The sequence below is a fragment of the Mesoplodon bidens genome (assembly GCF_964165515.1).
Source record: "Mesoplodon bidens genome assembly, chromosome: 16".
Taxonomy (NCBI): domain Eukaryota; kingdom Metazoa; phylum Chordata; class Mammalia; order Artiodactyla; family Ziphiidae; genus Mesoplodon; species Mesoplodon bidens.
Genome location: NC_138173.1, coordinates 28,447,400 through 28,468,810, shown reverse-complemented (window position 1 = coordinate 28,468,810; position 21,411 = coordinate 28,447,400). Strand labels below are relative to the sequence as shown.

The 21,411-nt window shown below is 39.8% G+C and overlaps 1 protein-coding gene across 2 annotated transcripts in view; it reads right to left on the bottom strand.

Annotated features, from left to right (window-relative positions):
* The window catches only part of E2F5 (E2F transcription factor 5), a 29,832-nt gene extending 24,240 nt beyond the window's left edge, over positions 1 to 5,592 (bottom strand). For both annotated transcript variants that reach the window (XM_081214318.1, XM_081214319.1), the window contains exon 1: positions 5,109 to 5,592. In XM_081214318.1, the coding sequence (XP_081070444.1) occupies positions 5,109 to 5,333 (225 nt within the window). In that variant the 5' untranslated portion in view covers positions 5,334 to 5,592. The remainder of the gene's footprint in view (positions 1 to 5,108) is intronic.
* Between the last annotated feature and the right edge of the window lie 15,819 nt (positions 5,593 to 21,411).

Genomic DNA, 21,411 nt, shown 5'->3' with positions numbered 1-21,411 from the left:
TTAGGGTTCACTGTTAATGTTGTACATTCTGTGGGTTTTAATAAACGTACAATGACATGTATCCACCATTATAGTATTGTACAGAGTAGTTTCACTGCCCTAAAAATCCAGTGTTCCATTTGTTCAACTTACTCGCCTAACCCCTGATCTTTTACTGTCTCCATTGTTTTGTGTTTTCCAGAATGTTATATAGTAGGAGTTATATAGGATGTAGCCTTTTCATACTGGTTTCTCTCACTTAGTAATATGCATTTAAGGTTCCTCCGTGTCTTTTCATGGTAATGACTCATTTTTTTTCAGCACTGAATACTATTCCATTGTCTGGATGTACCATAGTTTATTCATTCATTCACCTACGGAGGGACATCTTGGTTGCTTCCAAGTTTTGGCAATTATGAATCAACCTGCTATAAATATCCATGTGCAGGTTTTTGTCTGAACATAAGTTTTCAACTCCTTTGGGTAAATACCAAGTCACTAGTGTGACAGCTGGATCATACAGTAAAAGTATGTTCAGTTTTTTAAGAAACTTCTGCAACATGTTGCATTCCCACCAATAGTGAACGACAGACAGTTCCTGTTGCTCCACATTCTTGCCAACATTTGGTGTTGTTAGTGTTTTGGATTTTTGCCATTCTATTAGGTATGCAGTGGTGCTGCACTATTATTTTACCTATTTTTTTTAATTACAGTAAAATACACATAATATAAAATTGGCATCATAACCATTTTTTAAGTGTACAATTCAGTAGTTTTAAGTACCTTCGCATTGTTGTGCAACCAATCTCCAGAACTCTTCTAATCTTGCAAAACTGAAACTCTGTACACACAGTATTAGTTTGCTAGGCTGCATAATAAAAATACCACAGACTGGGTGGTTCAAACAACAGAAATTTATTCTGTCGCAGTTTTGGAGGCCTGAAGTCCAAGAACAAGGTGTTGGCGACTTTGATTTCCTCTGAAGCCTCTCTCCTTGGCTTGCAGATGGTCTCCCTCATTGTGTCCTCACATGGGCTCCCCTCTGTGCACAGGCATCCCTAGTGTCTGTGGGTCCGAATTTCCTCTTCTTACAAGGACACCAGTCAGATTGGCTTAGTGCTTACCCTAGTGGCCTCATTTTAACTTAATCATCTCTTTGAAGGCTCTATCTCCAAATACAATCACACTCTGACTACTGGGGGTTAAGACTTCAACATATGGATTTTGAGGGAACACAATTCAGCCCCAAACGCCCAAGAAGCAACAACTTCCCATTCTCTCCTCCCCCAGCAACCACTCCTCTACCTTCTGTCTCTATGAACTTGACTGCTCCAGTTACTTCATAAAGTGGAATCATACAGCATTTGTCTTTTTGTGACTAGCTTAATGTATTCAAGGTTCATCTATGTATGTATCAGAAATTCCTTCCTTTTTAAGGCTGCATAATCTTCCATTATATGTATATACCACATTTTGCTTATCTACTCATTTGTTGATGGACCCTTGGGTTGTGTCCACATTTTAGCTATTGTGAATAATGCTGCTATGAACATAGGTATACAAATAACTGTTCAAGACCCTGTTTTCAATTCTTTGGAGTATATACTCAGAAGTGAAATTGTCCTGAGAATTTTTAAGCATGCACTAAAGTTCTGGCTCTCCTACCCATATCTCTCTCCTTAGGATAATCCTTGCTTTATTCTGTGACATCACAAACTAAGACCTTAGATTATTTATTCATTCCACTGTGTGTATTAATAAGCTAATCATAAATGGGTATGAGTCAGGGACCTGTGAGATAAGAAACACCATAAATATTTTATCATTTAATCCAGGTATCGTTCAGGCAATTGATAACTTGAACAATTATAATAAACAAGATAAGGAATCTTGAGCATACTTTAAAAACTTGAAGATGGAATCAAAATGGCAAATCTAGAAACTCAGTTATAAATTAATAGGAATTTTCAAAACAACATATATAGACAGTCATGACTATCTTAACTTACTTAAATTTTTAGTTCTATAAAAATAGAACCCTAGTTTAATTTGTGAAGCAATATGAATTTGTCATCAATATCCTCATTTTCAATGCAGAAGCTCAATACCTTCTCTTCTACCATGAGTAGAAGTATAAAAATAATCATGCATTTTTCTTTACAAGAAAGATTCCATGCCCTTACACAGATGAAAAATTTAAGAAATTAATTTTTTTTAGGAATACTGAAAGTATAGCACAGAGAATAAGAAAATATGGTCTAGTTTCAAGTCATAGCTGTGACTTTCTACTGCGTGACATTGGGCAAGTTACTTAACCTATCATTTTCTCCTCTGTGAAATGGGGATGGTAAGTCCAAATTTCAACTATTAGGATGATAAAATTAGTTAATATATGTTAAATGCCTGGCACATACTAAGCTCTCAATAAATGTCAGCTACTAACAGCATAAATTGGCAAACCACATAACTGGAAAGGACCATGACATAACTTGTCATCTCAGTAGAATAAAGAGAGAGTAACTACCCACTCCCACCGTTGTAAATGAGGCTATATCATGGCGGTGTAAGAGAAAGATATTGAATAAAAATTTCTCAAACCAGCTCCAAGGTGTTTCCATTCCCTCCTAACTGTTAAATTATACTAGAACAGCTTTATTAGAATTTGTTTTGTTAAGCTATGTCCTCAGTTAGTTAAATTACTAAGAAGAAATGCATCACTAAGACACAGCATTATGTTCTTATTCTTCAGTAGTACATGTCACAAGTTAGAAAAGAAACAGCATCTAAGTGGTTTGGATATTTTACAGATATCTAAGGTATTTGGATGTGATGGTTGCTATTTTTTATATTCATGATATTCACAAAAATGATGTTTCATTAATTGCCTCTTAAAAATTATCAAGTGTATAATGCAAAAGTACCAATAACTTATGCTAAAATACACCACCCCCAAGTAAGAATATAAGAAAAAAATGTGATTTTATAATTTCAAATTAGAGAAACTTTATAATTGTCAGTGTTAATCCATCTTCAACATGTCAGAAAAAGTCTTTATGATCTTTTACTACGGTGTACAATAAGAAACATCATTGGAAAGATTGCAATATAAGATTTTTACAATATAAGATTTTACACATATATATAAGTAAACATATGTAAATGATATATATCCATATATATGTGGAAAAGAATGATACTCAAACTGTTCTCTACAACTAAAATGTCATTAATATAATGAGACCTAATGTCACTGCAGAAACCTTTGAACTTTTAAGAAAGGATGGATGAAACAATGTTATTATGATATATTAAACTCCATTTCCCACTCATTGCCTCTGTGACTTCTGGACAGCAAAATGTGGCCACAGATGAAGCAGGAAGAAGCCAAAGGACTTAGGGGAAAGCAAGGGCAAAGTTCCACCATATTCCAAGGCAAGTTGCAGAAGCCCTCACAGTCAGCCCTCAGAGTTCAGTTTCATCTGGAAAATCCCAAACTTCCCTGATTCCTTACTGAAGTCACAGGCTACAACTGAACTTCTAGATTTTGAATTAGTAGTCTGCAAGCTATGCTTTGTAACATCCCTGGCTTTCACTGATGACCTCATGACTTCCTGTGAAATTCTTTAAACAGAATCCAATTTAGTTCACAACAATTTAAATACTATATATGCCGTAAAGCACTTTCAGGGAGGGAGGTAGGGAGGAAAGAGCTGGTTGGGGAAAAAAAGAGAACAAGAATTTCCAAGGGTGTGGGAAAATTCTAGGAGTAACATTTTTTGACGTAACACTTCAAAAAGAAGGGAGTAGAAACTACTTCCGGAAATGCAAAATATGTGCATCGTGCCTCATTTGTATAAACTAGAACAATTCAGATAATTCAACAATCACATACTGAACACCCAGGGAAAGGAAATGGCATTCAAAGAAATACCTCACCCCCTGCACTGCACTGAGAGGAGGGCCCCTAGCGGAGGCCATCAAGTTGGCCTTTGTGAGTTCAAGTCAGGGAGAACTAAAAGATGCTCTCCTGCTCAGATGCTGCTTCTGTTACTCTAGGCACAGCCCTGATGATTGCAGTCACACTCTCAAGCTACGAAACGTGGTCCTGACCCTACCCTAGGTGCTGGGACCAATCTTCTGCAGTGATTACTGACTCGTTAGTAATTTTTGTTTGTTTTTAATGCTTTACTTCTTACTTAAACTGCGTGTGCTGGCTGAATTTTAATTCAAGTGTGATCACAGCGCTGTTCCTCAGCGCTGTGGAATCCTTCCAAGTCCTGCCTTGAACAGTTAAGTCATTTTGTTTAACGGAACAGCTTTTGATGCATGTTGCTGTTTGAAAATTCCAAACTGTAGTAAAAGACGAAGCACACGGTCTCGTGAAACAGGAAAGAGTTTACTGAGCGCTTACATCTTTTGGGGTGAAAATTATAAAACACCCCCTTTTCGTGTGATGGCAAATCTCGCTTTTAGAAATTTATATCAGATACCAAATTAAGTCAAATATCCCTCTTAATCATCAGGATGATGAAAAGAAGTGCACAAGGAAGAGGTTTTTTAAATTACTATTATTGTTTTAACGGGGAGGACTTAAGAGTTCACCTTTTTGTGTGTGTGTCATCCAGAAGAGGTGGCAAAATTGGATTTTGTTTGCTTGCTCGTTTTAAACAACCGAAACACGGTCTCAGCAAGCATCTCCTATTAAAACCATCAATTCCCAACAGTAAAATCAATCCCAAGGGTGCCTCGGGGCAAAGCGCCCGGGTACCCCTTGCGCCTCTGCCACAGGTGGACGCGGAGCAACAAGGACACTCGGTCGCCCTCGGGTCCCTACGCCCAGAGCCTGAAGCCACGCGGGCGCGCCCGAGCTCCTGGGCTCTTTGTCGAGAGCCCGGCGCAGCGCCGGGCCCCATTGGTTAACGCGGTCGGTCCGGGCCATCCTGGTCCCGCGTCCCTCCCCCATCCCGGCGTCCAGGGCCTGGGCGCCGGCCACGTGGTCCCTGCTCGCGGGTTTCCTGGTCCTCGGGATGCGCGTCCACGCCGCGCCGCCCAACCCACGCGACAAGGGGGTGGTCTTCTCTCAGGACCGCGGGCTCAGAGTCCGCCCCCTACCCGCCTCCCGCACTCACCGCTTTGAGATCCAGAACGCCGTCCTTGGCCTCCTGAAGCAGCGACACGAACTTGGTGGTGAGCAGTCCCAGGCTCTTCTCGTGCCTGCTGCTGCCGCCCCCGCCGCCCCCAAGAGGCGGCGGCGGCGGGGGCTGCGCCTGGGACTGCGGCGGCTGCGGCCGCTGGCCCTGCCCCTGGCCCTGCGGCGCCGGCTGCCCGGAGCCCGCGGGCTCGGCCGCCGCCATCGCGTCCCCGCGCCGCGGTGCTGCGGCCCCCGCGCTCGGCCACCTGCCGGGTCGGCTCCGCGGCGGCCGCTGCCGTCGCCGCCCGCCGAGGGCGGGACGAAGGGTCGCGGGTTCCTGCAAACAACAGGTGCTCTGCGCCCACCCGCCTGGGGGCCGCTCGGCGCGCCGGGCCTCCGCCCCCTCCCCGAGCCTGGGGACGCGAGAAGGAAGCCTACGATCGAGGGGAGGGGGAGTGGAAGCGAGAAGAAGGGGCGGCTAGGGGTGGGGACCCGAGTTTAAATGGCAGGAAGTGACGCCGCGGCCCGCCGTTGCTTGGAAACGCATTTTTCTGTAGGAAGGAGGGGCAAGCGGGGAGGAGGGCAGCGTCGGTGACTGGGTTTCACACTTGACTCCCTGCTGTTGGCGAACCGCCCCCGGGAGCGGCGACCTCCCGCAGCCACGCCGGGAGGAAAAACGGGCTTCAGGGCAGGAAAAAACCCTGCCGGGTGGCCATCAATTTCTGAGCCGCTGGGTCCGTGGAGCCACACGAGATTAGCCTTCGGTCACTTACCTTCATTGGGCGGTTTCGGCTGTGTGCTCTTTTCGAGCGTTAGGATCCTTTGCAAATATTTCAGTGACTCGGACCAAATGCAGGGTTATACTCCATAGATTATCTGTTTGGATTCGAAATACAGGAAAAACAGAATCGTGGAGTCATAGGTAGAGATACTGGGGTGTGGAGGGAGAGGTCCTGAATTACTCAGACTCGCCGCTGGACTCCAGATCTCCTGCATTTAGAACAGTGTTCTTAATACCTTACTGGAACCAAATTATATTGTGTTATTTAGAATATTAGGCACCCACAGGTTCTTGTGTTCCGTGATACCCCAAACTATTGATGGGAAATGAGATAGCACACAGATCTGGGTAAAAGTTTTTTCTCATTTGATTACAAACTCTCTAGAGTCAGAACTAAATTTTAAATGAGTTGGTGTCACACACCACACTTTGACTATAGTAGATGCTCAATAAATATTAGGTGAATGAAAATTCCATATGATGGTAATCAAGAAAGTTTCATGCAAGAAATATTTTAAATTTAAAATAACAATAAACTAGCAAAAAAGCGTCACTGGAATGAAGTGAAATACTCAGCAGCATTAGCTAGTAAAACTGGACACACCATTTATAACAAAATATTTATGCTTCCAATTCATAGGTACAGAACTGCATTAATAACCAGGTAACCTTTATTTTAATCAAAGAACTCTATAAGCAAAACTTGGAATTAAAACTCTTTAAACATGAAAAATTCAATTAATAAAACCACTCAATTTAAGTTATCTCAAAATGGGTTCTGCTATGTGATTTGGCATTAACAAAAATCATTATTTTACAAATTAAATTAATTTGCAAATTAGTTTTAATTTATTATTAATAAATTAATAGAATTAATAAATACAATAGTGTTTCTTAAGGAGGTTTTAGTTTTAATTTGAAGTGGTAACATTCTGCTATAGATGCAGGGACAGGAATTGATAAAAATAAAGTTGTTATTTTTAAAAACTTTTTTATATGTGTCTTAGCTTGGTCTGCCATAACAAAAATACCATAGACAAGATGACTTAAACAACAGAAATTTATTTTCTCAGGTCTCCTTTGAGCTAAGAAACTTCCATCAAAATGCTGCTTACATCAGCTTTATTACTCCCTTGTTTAATCTGTTCTAAGTTAATGAAGATAAAATTTGGCTTTCTGTTTTTCCTTCCAAATCTTACAACACACAAACATCTATCTTATTATGCATTTTCAATATTTAAAAAAAATAGGTAAACATATATGTTTCAAGGGTTATTAATTCTCACATTATGACAAACAACATTATTTTTTACCTACCTATAACCTGCATGGTATAGTAATATGATAGATAACCCAAAGACCTGGACTTCAGAAGTGTGTACCCTGTAAGCAGAAACGGGAAATGAAGATTACATTCAAACACCTATAGAAATATAATTCACACACATTAAAGAGATTTTAAATTTTATTTAGTGACTTATACTCTACCTTATTGCCCTATCAAGGCAGCTTATGGAAAGAGGGAAGCTTACATTCCAAAGGCAGCTTACATTAAAAAATATGGCATGATATTAAAAGAAACAAAGAAATAGTTGCTTCTAAATCTTCTTTAAGAGTCATATTGAAAATTCGAATTCTCATCTTCATTAAGCTAAAACTTACGATTTGATGTTGGGGTTTGAACTTCAACCACACATATTCAAATGTAAGAACAAGAGATCCAAGTTTGTTTTAACAAAAATAAACTGAACTAATATACACTAGAAGCTTCTATTTACTAACACCTGAACAGTCCTCTGACTGCTCTTGTGGATAAAAAGGGAAGGTAAATATGGTCAAACATTTACAGAAACTGTATGTCACTTAGACCTTCCTGAAAAATCAAGTTGCTCAGCAACTGTCCCACTGGAAACACTGTTGATAACACTATTTTTTTTGAAATTTCAGTAAGGTAAAAGTGTTTATCACTAAACTACCAAAGCATAAGGTGACTGCCCGTGCAAATAATAAGCCATAGCATAAAGACCTCCTGTTCACAATACATTGCCCCAATTAAGACACAAACTTAAAAATCATATGCTCTGATACAAACCCTTTGGTAACTAAGATGCTGTGTCAACATAGTGTTGAAAATTTTTGAATTTATCACCAAGAGAGAGTAATTCTAAGTCAAAAGTGGTTTTATCAAAAGAATTTCTCACCAGTGAATGGTCCCCACATCATTCAATTCCTTGTGTAGTGTCATATCTATTTCCTAGAATGAAAAAATAAAGCACTCTAAATAAATAAGTCCCTCAAGATAATGATTATAGGTACCCTAGAATTATCTAATGTTAACAAATGTACCATCCTATCTTGCCCTACTGTAATTGACTATTTTATTTATAAAAATACCTACTTATTTAATTATATGTGTGCCATTTATAAAAATTAAGGAATTTATTCAGCAAAAATTAAATTCAGACCCTCAGTGGATCTCTCCCAACTAAGTCATATTAGCCATATACATCACAAAATGAAATAATACATGCTTTTAGAATCTCTGAAAAAAAAATCCTTTGTAAACTGGAAAAAAAATTACCTTGGGATCTTTCCTCAGTCAGTAGATCATCCAACAATTTATCTGTCTTTTGTAATTGTGTGATATACATATTACTAGTGTTAACAGAATGAATGTAGCTGATACATGGTAAATCTTTTGTTATTTTAATACTTTCATGATTAATTTAATGTGGATTAGGCAAAAATTAAAAATAAACATGACCAGAACATTAAACTAGTGATTTCATTTATGTTATTTAAGTTGTGGCTAAAAGAGATATTTAATTTTTAAAAGTAAGTCCATTTTTGGAAAAGTGATAAGAAACTAATAGTTTGGGTAGTGTGAAACCCAAAAATCATGAAGGTGAACTTAACGATGTTATGCCAATTTTTATATGGTCAGTTTATTCAATGATCATAATCAGTTGAACTTTGGTAAACACTTATCTTTTAACTGACAGGAAGAAAACCATTTAGAAAACTTAAACTACTCTTGTAGTTTTTAGCCAATTATGCATCGCAAAGAATTTCCTCTCAAAGTTCAGAATTGTTATGTGGGTTTTGTCAGTAAAGAGAGCAAGTACACAGATTTCATAAGATCAGTAATGTTTACAAAATCGTAGGTGATACCTGCCAGCATTGTTAACACTGAATAGGAAGTGCAGTCCAGGATTTGAAAGTACAAACTAGTGTTCTCTTCACCACTGTCCAGAAGAAAATATCTACCAGTCAAGAAGCCCCTCCCCACAAAGGTTTAAGGATAATGGAAAGAAGTGGTATAAACCAATCTTCAAAGTCTCCCACTGTGTCCTTACTCTCAGGGGACCACATCCTAAGAAAACAGACTCTAAAATCAAGACAGGTACATTACCAACAAATATAGCAGTATGTATATGGAAGTGAAAAACTGGCGAACAAAAATAAGATAATCCATTGAAAGTTGTGGCAGCTATGAGAACAGCCTACGGCAAGGTGGGAGGTGGTTGGGAAGCATATAACCATGAAGTGGGTCAAGAGTAATTATCTACTGTGGGCAGTACTGCCAGACAGTAGTCAAAATCCTAGAAAGATATTGAAAATTCTTATGATATTGAACTAGACCCCAAATTCTCAAGATTATAAGAACAACCATTTCCTTAGGTTTAAGTAAAAGGTATTCCAAGAATTTGATAAAGTGGAAAATAAAAATCCAGCCTCAATTATAAATCACATCCTTACTTAGATCCATGTGTATCTAAGCAGACTACAGCTTATATACTTCTTGAAGGAAGTATAAGGAAAAATTCAGTTTACTTACAGATGTAACAACTATACTTCTAAATTCCTTTCCAAAACCTGGTAGGAGTCATGATGGAAAACTGTACAGCAGCCCCTGGAAATGAGTGTTTTGATTTGGTGAGACTCAGGTTAAGACCCACAGACTAATCACCCTATATAATTTCCTCTAAGTATGTATATCAAACCAAAGAGAGTGGCCACATGGGAAAGATGCTTACCCTTTCTTTAAAGCCTGAACATATCCTCAGCTAGGTCCTGAGGTAAGGGTTGAGGGTGGGGATTGGTTCTAGCTTTTGTTTCGTAAGTTCTAATAAATAGATGTTTGTTTCTTTTGCTTTGTAGGTGGCTATCTGTATACCTGATTCAATAGACCTTTCAAAGAGTGATAATGGGGTAAGAGATTTGGTAGGGAGCTCTAGAAAGGACAAGGTTTGAGCTATCTGATGGGAAGCAATTGGGTCAGACTGTTGACTTAGACCCAAGCTGTGCCACTAATGTTGGGAATAAGAGCATGACTGAGCTGTAATGAAAGAACTCAATCAGAATCTAGGCACCCTAAAACAACTGTCTTAAATTTATGTACTCCCAAGGAGACACTTGGACAAAAGCAGTGGTTACATTCACTTAACATAATTGAGTCAATTATATTAATAAAATGTGTTTAGCTGGTCATATCTCCTTTGATCACTGTGATTCAAGCCATGTACATTAAGTGTGAGCAGCAATACCATCTCTCCAGAGGAAGTAAAAAAATAGATGAGATAACTGGGGACCTACCTTTGGTATTTCCACTCTATCTCCTTTCAGTCCTCTAGTATGGCCAGCTGATAAATCATAAATCAGATGGAATATCAAGATTTCTTGATAAAAGTCTACCAATTGAATTAAGCAATCACAACTTTGGCAAAGTTGCTCTCCCACCCCTATAAAGTCTGGATTCACCTACTATTTGTCACAGATTTATGAACTGGGACTTGCAATGATGAGATCAACCTAAGGACATTACTGTCATCAACTGCATTGATGATATTTAAATGTTAGTAGGATTTAATGAAGCAAGGTATCAACTTCTTATTCACTAATATCTCAACAAAAAGGAGAAGGGATAAATTGTTATCCCTCCAAAAAACTTAGGGTCTTGCCATGTAAGTGGACATACGAGGATTCCAATGGATGAGAGAAGGTAGAATATCTTTTCTAACTATCCTCCGGAATATTAAACTGAAACCTCTGTACCTAACATCCCAACCTTGACGGAGCCAGCAGTCTTGAGATAGCATATCTTGGCTTTGGGAATTTGATGTGCTGTATGTACTAGTTAAGCTGGAAGTCTAGTAAATTTGAGTTGAGGTACTTTTTTTTTTTTTTTTTGCGGTACGTGGGCCTCTCACTGTCGTGGCCTCTCCCGTTGCGGAGCACAGGCTCCGGACACACAGGCTCAGCGGCCATGGCTCACGGGCCCAGCTGCTCCACGGCATGTGGGATCTTCCCGGACCGGGGCATGAACCCGTGTACCCTGCATCGGCAGGCGGACTCTCAACCACTGCGCCACCAGGGAAGCCCGAGTTGAGGTACTTTTAAATCAAGATTTTGGATCCAGGGATAAGCTTCAGTTGTAATCAACCCTTCTTAGGTCCCATGACCCAGAAAGTCAAAGAATTTTTTAAACTTCTAACATCTTTTCAATCATCTTTAGGCAAAAGGCACACACACACACACACACACACACACAGCATGTGTCAATACAGAGCTCATTTCTGTATCACACAACGGCCTGAACTACCTGTTATGAATTGAGGGCTCTCAGCTCTTCCCTCTCACAGATAAGTAAGCCTAGTACTCTAGCAGCTAGTAGAAATGGTATAATCAAGATTAGATAAATGGTAATAACTAGACAAGCTTGATGGAGCATGTGCTACCTTAGTGCACACTAAGGATTCCAGAATCTTTCTGAAGTGTCCCTTCATATTATATCATCTATGTTAACAAATTGGGATCAACCACATGCTGAGCTCATCATCAGGCAAAAAACTTGATGATTTATGAATGGGGCTGACTGGTATTTGGCTGAACAATATCTATGGATCACAGTGGATTTGTATCCTCACTTTTACCTATCCACGCAATATTAAGGAACTACTCTTTCCTCCAGGAGGTTGAAGTAGACAAAAGTCTCCTTGATAATTAGCTTGACAGTGACTACTGTGGACAGGATACTTTTTTTTTTTTTTTTAAAGAAGATGTTGTGGGTACGTGTTTATTAATTAATTAATTTATTTTTGCTGTGTTGGGTCTTCGTTTCTGTGCGAGGGCTTTCACTAGTTGTGGCAAGCGGGGGCCACTCTTCATCGCGGTGCACGGGCCTCTCACTATCGCGGCCTCTCTTGTTGAGGAGCACAGGCTCCAGATGCGCAGGCTCAGTAGTTGTGGCTCACGGGCCTAGTTGCTCCGTGGCATGTGGGATCCTCCCAGACCAGGGCTCGAACCCGTATCTCCTGCATTAGCAGGCAGATTCTCAACCACTGCGCCACCAGGGAAGCCCGACAGGGGACTTTTAATGGGAAAGAAGTGCACATGACCATCTACCACCAACAGTATGGTCAGAGGTGAAATATCAAGTATCTAATCGTTCAGAGAAGAAATCCAGGATGGTGTGGCCATCAAAGCCATTCTTTAACATTGACACACACATCATAGGGGGTACAGATTAGTAGAGACTTACTATAAGTGAGTTTATAAATATTATTTATAATTAATGGCCACCAGAAATTATTAACTTATTACTCGCCATATTGAATGAGTTGAGAACTATTCCTTCCTTCTCTCTTTTCTGAAAGAGTATGGCTATGGACTGATTTTATTTCTTTTTAAAATATTTTACAGAATTCACTGGCAAAACTGTCTGAACCTGAGCTTTTGTTTATAGGAATTCAGTTTACTTATTATAGGTTTATTCAGATATTCTATTTTTTCTTGAGTCAGTTTTGGGAATTTGTATCTTTTCAAAAATTTGTTCAACTAAGTCATCTAAGTTGTCAGCATAAAGTTGTTAATCATATTTCCTATAATCTTTTTTAACATCTATAGAGTCAATAATGCTGCCCCTCTTCATTCTTGATTTTAGAAAATTTTATTCTCTCTTCTTTATTGCCCAGAGTTGTTAAAAGTGCATCATTTTTTGAAAATATTTTCAAAGAACCAACTTTTGGTTTGATTGCTAGTTTCTCTATTGCTTTTTTTGTTTCTTTTCTATTTGATTGATTTCTGCTCTGAGATTTAATATTTTTATCCTTGGGGTTAAGTGGATCTTCTTTTTCTGGTTTCTTTTCTTTCTTTCTTTTTTTCTTTTGGCTGCATTGAGTCTTCGTTGCTGCATGCAGGCTTTCTCTAGCTGTGGCGAGCAGGGGCTACTCTTCGTTGCAGTGTGTGGGCTTCTTATTGTGATGGCTTGTTGCAGAGTACAGGCTCTAGGCACAGGGGCTTCAGTAGTTGCGGTGTGCGGGCTCTAGGGCATGCAGGCTTCAGTAGCTGTGGCGTGCGGGCTCAGTAGTTGTGGCTCATGGGCTCTAGAACGCAGGCTCAATAGTCGTGGCACACAGGTTTAGTTGCTCCACAGCATGTGGGAATCTTCCCGGACCAGGGATCAAACCTGTGTCCCCTGCGCTGGCAGGTGGATTCTTAAACATTGTGCCACCAGGGAAGTCCCTTTCTGATTTCTTAAAAAGGAAAGTTAAATTACTGATTTGAAACCTTTCCTTCTTTCTAACATAGGCATTTAAATCTATAAATTTCTCTCTAAACATTGTTTTGCTGCATCCCATAATTTTTTCCATGTTCTATTTTCATTTTCATTCAATTCAAAATATTTTCTACACTTTGTGATTTTTTTATTGAGATATACTTGATTTACAATATTATATGTTTCAGGTGTACAACATAGTAATTAACAATTTTTAAAAAGGTATTATATTCCATTTATAGTTATTATAAAATATTGGCTATATTCCCTATGTTGTATAATATATTCTTATAGTTTATTTTATATATAGTAGTTTGTATCTCTAATCCTCTACTCTTATCTTATCTACCCCTCCTTCCTCTCCCCATTGATTACCACTAGTTTATTTTCTATAACTGTGAGTCTGTTTCTATTATGTTATATTCCCTAGTTTGTTTTATTTTTAGATTCCACATATAAGTGATACCATAGCAATATTTGGCTTCCTCTGTCTAACTTATTTCACTGAGCCTAATACGCATCAGGTCCATTCATGTTATTAAAAATGGCAAAATTTCATTCTTTTTTATGGCTGAGTAGTATTCCATAGTAAATACATTCCACATTGTCTTTATCCATTCATCTAGTGATAGACACTTAAGTTGCTCCCCTATTTTGACTATTGTAAATAATGCTGCTATCAACATTGGAGTGCATGTATCTTTTAAATTAGTGTTTTCATTTTCTTTGGATATATACCCAGGAGTGGAATTGCTGGATCATATGGTAGTTTTATTTTTAGTTTTTTTAAAGTATGTATTTATTTTTTATTTATTTATTTTGGCCACTCTAGGTCTTAGTTGCAGCATGTGGATTTCTTAGTTGTAGCATGTGGACTCTTAGTTGCAGGATGCATGTGGGATCTAGTTCCCCAACCAGGGACTGAACTTGGGCACCCTGCATTGAGAGCGCAGAGTCTTACCCACTGGCCCACCAGGGAAGTCCCTATTTTTAGTTTTTTGAGAAACCTCCAAACTGATTTCCACAGTGGCTGCACTAATTTACATTCCATAAACAGTGTACATGGGTTCCCTTTTTGCTACATCCTTGCCAATATTTATTATTTGTGATCTTTTTGATGCTAGCTATTCTGGCAGGTGTGAGGTGATATCTCATTGTAGTTTTGATTTGCATTTCTCTGATGATTATTGATGTTGAGCATCTTTTCATGTACCTGTTGGCCAACTGTATGTCTTCTTTGGAAAAATGTCTATTCAAATCCTCTGCCCATTTTCTAATCAATGGTTTGGTTGTTTGTTTGATATCAAGTTGTATGAGCTGTTTATATATTTTGGATATTAACCCCTTATTGGTCATATCACTTACAAATATTTTCTCCCATTCAGTAGGTTGTCTTTTCATTTTGTCGATGGTTTCCTTTGCTGTGCAAAACCTTTTACATTTATCTAGGTTCTATTCATTAAATTTTGCTTTTGTTTACTTTACCTTAGGAAACAGTCAAAACAAAAATATTGCTATGATATATGTCAAAGAGTGTTCTTCCTATGTTTTCCTCTAGGAGTTTTATGGTATCTGGTCTTACATTTAGGTCTTTAATCCATTTTGAGTTCATTTTTGTATGAGAAAATGTTCTAATTTCATTCTTTTACATGTAGCTGTCAAGTTTTCCCAGCACCACTGACTGAAGAGATTGTCTTTTCTCCATTGTATGTTCTTGCCTCCTTTGTTGTAGATAAATTGACCATAAGTGTGTGAGTTTATTTCTGTGTTCTCTAATCTGTTCCATTGTCTATGTGTCTATTTTTGGGGCCAGTGCCATACTGTTTCGATTATTGTAGCTTTGTAGTATAGTCTGAAGTCAGGGAGCATGATTCTTCCAGCTCTGTTCTTATTTCTTAAGATTGTTTTGCCTATTCAGGGGCTTTTGTGTTTTCATACAAAATTTTAGATTATTTGTTCTAGTTCTGTGAAAAATGCTGTTGGTATTTTGATAGGCATTGCATTGAATCCGTAGATTGCCTTGGGCAGTATGGTCATTTTAACAATATTAATTCTTCCAATCCATGAACATGGCTTATCTGTTTTTGTTGTTTTCAGTTTCCTTCATTAGTGTCTTATAATTTTCTGAGTACAGTTCTTTTTACCTTTCTAGGTAAGTTTATTTGTAGGTATTTTACTCTTTTTGAAGCAATGGTAAATATTGCTTCCTTAATTTCTCCTACTGATAGCTTGCTGTTAGTGTATAGAAATGGAACCAATTTCTGTATATTAATTTTGTGTCCTGCAACTTTAACAAATTCATTGCGGAGCTCTAGTAGTTTTTTGGAGGCATCTTAACATCATGTCTGCACAAAGTGACAGTTTTACTTCTTCCTCTCCAATTTGGACTCCCTTTATTTCTTTTTCTTGTCTGACTTCCGTGGCTAGGACTTCAATACTATGTTGAATAAAAGTGGTGAAAGTGGGCATCCTTGTCTTGTTCCTGACCTTAGAGGAAATGCTTTCAGTTTTTCACTGTTGAGTATGATGTTAGCTGTGAGCTTATCATATATAGCCTTTATTAATTATACTGAGGTATGTTCCTTCTATACCCAATTTCTGGAGAGTTTTTGTTATAAAAATGTTGAATTTTATCAAAAGTTTTTTCTGCATCTCTTAAATCATCATATGGTTTTTATTCTAGAGTTTGTTATTGTGGTTTATCCCATTGATTGATTTGTGGATATTGATCATCCTTGCATCCCTGGGATAAATTCCACTTGATCATGGTGTATGATCCTTTCAAAATATTGTTGGATTTACTTTGTTAATATTTTCTTGAGTATTTTTACATCTATGTTCATCAGGGATATCGGGCTGTAATTTCTTTTTTGTGATATCTTTGTCTGGTTTTGGTATCAGTGTGACACTGGTCTCATAGAATGCGTTTGGAAGCATTTGTTCCTCTGTAATCTTTTTGAATAGTTTGAGAAGGATAGGTGTTAGCTCTTCTCTAAATGTTTGGTAGAAGTCACCTGTGAAGCCATCTGGTCTTGGACTTCTGTTTGTTGGGAGTTTTTAAATTCCTGATTCAATTAAATTACTGGTAATTGGTCTGTTCCTATTTTCTAAATCTTCTTGGTTCAGTCTTGGGAGATTGTATACTTCTAAGAATTTGTCCATTTCCTCTAGTTGTCCATTTTGTTGGCATATTGTTGTTAATAATAGTCTCTTATGATCCTTTGTATTTCTGTGGTGTTGGTTGTAACTTCTCCTTTTTCATTTCTGATTTTATTGATTTGGGCCCTCTCTCTTTTTTTCATGATGGCTAAAAGTTTATCAATTTTGTTTATATCTTCAAAGAATCAGCTTTTAGTTTCATTATCTTCTTTATTTTTTTTTTAGTCTCTGTTTCATTTAGTTCTGTTCTAATCTTTATACATTCTTTCCTTCTACTAACTTTGGATTTTGTTTGTTCTTCTATTTCTAGATCCTTTAAGTGTAAGGTTAGGTTGTTTATTTGAGATTTTTCTTGTTTCCTTGGGTAAGCTTGTGTCACTATACACTTGTCTCTTAGATCTGCTCTTACTGCAACCCATAGATTTTGGATCATTGTGTTTTCATTTTCATCTCTCTTCAGACATTTTTTTGATTTCCTCTTTGATGCCTTCAGTGATATATTGGTTGTTTGATAGCATATTATTTAGCCTCCACATGTTTGTGTTTTTTGCAGTTTTTTTTCTTGTACTTAATTCCTAGTCTCATAGCATTTTGGTTGGAAAATGTGCTTGATATGGTTTCAGTTTTCTTAAATTTACCAAGGCTTGTTTTGTGGTCTAGCATGTGGTCCATCCTGGAGAATGTTCAATGTGCCTTTGAAAAGAATGTGTATTCTGCTGCTTTTAGATGGAATGTTCCATGTATATCTATTAAGTTCTTCTGATCTAATGTGTCCTCTAAGACCAGTGTTGCCTGATTGATTTTCTCTCTGGGTGATCTGTCCATCGATGTAAGCAGAGTTTTAAGTCCCCTACTATTATAGTGTTACTGTCAATTTCTCCCTTTATGTTAGTTAATGCTTGCCTTATGTATTTAAGTTCTCCTATGTTGGGTGCATATGTATTTACAGTTGTTATATCTTCTTCTTGGATTGATCCCTTCATCATTAGGTAATGTTCTTCTTTGTTTCTTATAACAGTCTGTTTTAAAGTCCATTTTCTCTGATATTTGTATTGCTACTCCAGCTTTCTTTTGATTCCCATTTGCATGGAATAATTTCTTCCATGCCCTCACTTTCAGTCTGTGTGTCTTTAGATCTGAAGTGAGTCTCTGGTAAGCAACTTATATATGGGTCTCATTTTGTATTCATTCAACCACTCTATGTCTTTTTTTTTTTTTTTTTTTTTTTTTTTTTCTTTTTGCGGTATGCGGGCCTCTCACTGTTGTGGCCTCTCCCGTTGCGGAGCACAGGCTCCGGATGCGCAGGCCCAGCGGCCATGGCTCACGGGCCCAGCCGCTCCGCGGCATATGGGATCCTCCCAGACCGGGGCACGAACCCGTATCCCCTGCATCGGCAGGCGGACTCTCAACCACTGCGCCACCAGGGAGGCCCCTCCACTCTATGTCTTTTGATTGGAGCATTTAGTCCATTTACTTTAAGTAATTATTGATATGTATGTTCTTATTGCCATTTGGTGAATTGTTGTGGGATTATTTTTGTGGGGTTTTTGTTGTTCCTTTCATCTTCTTTTGTTCTATTCTCTTGTGATTTGGTGTCTATCTTGAGTGTTATACTTGGATTTCTTTCTTTTGTGTGTGTGTGTATCTATTATAGATTTTTTGTTTTCCTTGCTGCTTTTAATATTCTCTCTTTATCTTTAGTTTTTTCATTTTAATTACAATATGTCTTGGTGTTGTTCCTCTTTGGGTTAATATTGTTTGGGACTCTCCATGCTTCCTAGACTTTGATGTCTATTTCCTTTCCTAGGTTAGGACATTTTTTAGCTATTATGTCTACATATATGTTCTCAGTCCCTTTCTCTCTCTCTTCTCCTTCTGGGACCCCAATAATGCAAATGTTAGTAGACTTGATGTCGTCCCAAAGGTCTCTTAAACTGTCTTCATTTCTTCTCATTCTTTTTTCTGTTTGGCATCAGTGATTTCCATTACCTTGTCTTCCAGCTTGCTGATCCTTTCCTCTGTATAATTTAGTCTACTGTTGATTTATTCTAGTGTATTTTTCATTTCAGTTATTGTAGTCTTGGTCTTTGTTTGGTTGTTATTTGTATTTTCTAACATTATGTTGTTAAATACTTCTAACTTCTCAATCTATGCATCCCCTCTTCTACTGATTTCTTTGATCATCTTTACAATTTTTCCCTGAACTCTTTCCCAAGTAGATTGCCTATCTCTGTTTCACTTACTTCTTTTTCTGGGGTTTTATCTTGTTCCTTCTTTTGGAACGTGTTCCTCTGTCACTTTATTTTGCCTAACTTGCTGTTTTTATTTCTATGTATTTGGTAGGTTGGTTACATTTTCCAGCCTTGCAGCAGTAGCCTTTTGTAGGAGATGTAGCTATGCGCCCCAGCAGTGCACTCCACTCTTGTCACAAGAGCTATATGCTCTAGGGGTGCCCCCTATGTGGACTGCTTGGGTCCTTCTGTTGTGGTGGGCTGACTACTGTGGGAAGTCTAGTAGGCTTGGCTGGTCCCTGGTCCAGTTGGTTGCCAGGCCCTGCCTTGTTTGGAGGCTGCTGGCCATTGGTTGTTGAGGCTGTGTCATGAGGTAGCTGGTGGTGGGACCCCAGAAGGCTAGTACTCGCTCGCTGATGGGCTGTCAGCTTCCAGGAGATCCCAGGGTTAGTTCCTGCCCAGTGGTGGGTGAAGCCATGTCCTGGAGCTAGTGATGACCTACCCATAGGCAGAGCGATGTCCTGAGTTCTTCCTGCAGGGCCCAGGGTGTCCCAGAGCTGTTATTGGATGGGACTGGCTCCTGACACCCCTGGTTGTGGGGTCTGGGGTGTTCTGAAGCTTGTGTTGGCCTGCTGGTGGGCAGAGCCAGGGCCCAGCCAGTCCCAGGGCTGGGGCTGGACTGTTGGTGGGTAGGCTGGGTCCACAGGCTGTGGGGCTGCAGTTGTCCTGGGGCTGGTGTCTGCCCTCTGGTCTGTGAGACTGATCCCAAGGCTAGAGCAGGCTCATTGGTGAGCGAGGCCAGGGATTCTGTGGTTGGTGCTTGCCCACTGGTACGTGGATTTGGATACTAGTGTCTCTGGTTGCAGGGCCCTGGGGTCCCAGGTCTAGGCCTGCACACTGGTGTGTGGGGACAAGTTCCTCGGCCCTCTGGTGGCAGGGTCATGTTCAGGGGAGGCTGTGGGCTCAGTGAGTCTTAAGGCAGCTTCTATGCTGGTGTGTGTGTGCAGGGGGCTTTGTACCTGCTTACTGAGTTGTCCCAGTGTTGGTGACTATAGACTGGTGCATGGGGGCAGGGCTGGGTCCTGAGGCTTATGAGCTAGAGGGAAGATTCCAAATTGGTGCTTGCCAGCACCAGTGTCCACGTGGTAGAATGAGCTCCCTCAAATGGCTGCCCCAGTGTCTATGTCCCTAGGGTGAGTTCAGTTGCCTCCTGCCTTTCTAGTAAACTCTCTAAGATAAGCAGGTTAGGTCTCACCCAGGCTCCTTTCAAACCACTGCTTCTGCACTGGGTCCCAGAGTGTGTGAGATTTTGTGCATGCCCTTTAAAAGTGCAGTCTTTTTATGTTTCTCAACCTTGGAGAAGTGGCCCTCTGTAGGAGATATCCTATGCATTCCAGCAGTGTACTCCCCTCTTGTCACCCAATGGCTAGGGACCAGCTGGTCCCAGGATAGTGTCTGGCCTGCATTTGTGGACTCTGTCTGCAGCCTGTAGGACTTTAGTTTTCTTGCTTCTGGTGTCTGCCCCCTGGTGGTTGAGGCTGGTCTGGTCTAGAGACTTGTGCAGGCTTCTAAACAGGAGGGGCTGGTGCCTGCCCCCAAGGGGCTGGAGTTGGTCTTGGTCTTCTGGTGGGCAGGGCCATGTCTAGGGGGCGTATCTAGAGGTGTCTGTGGGCTCAGGAAGTCTTTAGGAGCCTGTCTGCTGATGGTTGGGGCTGTGTCCCCACTCAGTTTGTTGTTTGGCCTGAGGCATTCCAGCACTAGAGCATACAGGTTGTTGGGTGGGGCCAAGTCTTGGTGCTAATGACCCAAGCAAGATGTCTCCCTCCAGTGAGAGTTCATATAGATGAACACTCCCCCATATCTCTGCCATCAGTGTCTATGTCCCCATGGTGGGCAACAGCTGCCCCCCACCTCTCCAGGAGATGCTTCAAGACCGGCAAGTAGGTCTGGCCCAGGCACCTATCAAATTACTGCTTTTGCCCTTGGTCCTGGTATGCATGAGATTTTGTGTGTGCCCTTTAGGAGTGAAGTCTCTATTTCCCCCAATCCTGTGGAGCTCCTGCAATTAAGCCCTGCTGGCCTTCAAAACTGAATGCTCTGGGAACTCCTCTTCACAGTGCTGGAACCCCAGGCTGGGGCTCAGAACTCTCACTCCTGTGGGAGAACCTCTGTAATATAATTATTCTCCAGTTTGTGGATCACCCACACTGTGGGGATGAGATTTGATTATATCATGAGTCTGCCCCTCCTGCCAGTCTCATTGTGGTTCCTTCTTTATGTCTTTAGCTGTAGAGGATATTTTCTGGTAGGTTTCGGTCTTTTTAAATGATACTTTCTGGTAGGTTTCAGTCTTTTAAAATGATGGTTGTTCTGCAGATTTTTGTTATTTTTGTGTGCTCCTGAGAGGAGGTGAGTTTAGGGTCCTTTTACTCTGCCATCTTGGCTGCTGTCCCTCTGTACCTTTCTAGTAAGCTTTTAAATGAGGAAGTGTGAGTTTTCCAACTTTTTCAAGAGTGATAGTCTAGGTCCCTTGAATTTCTGTATGAATTTTAGAGACCATGTTGTCAATTTA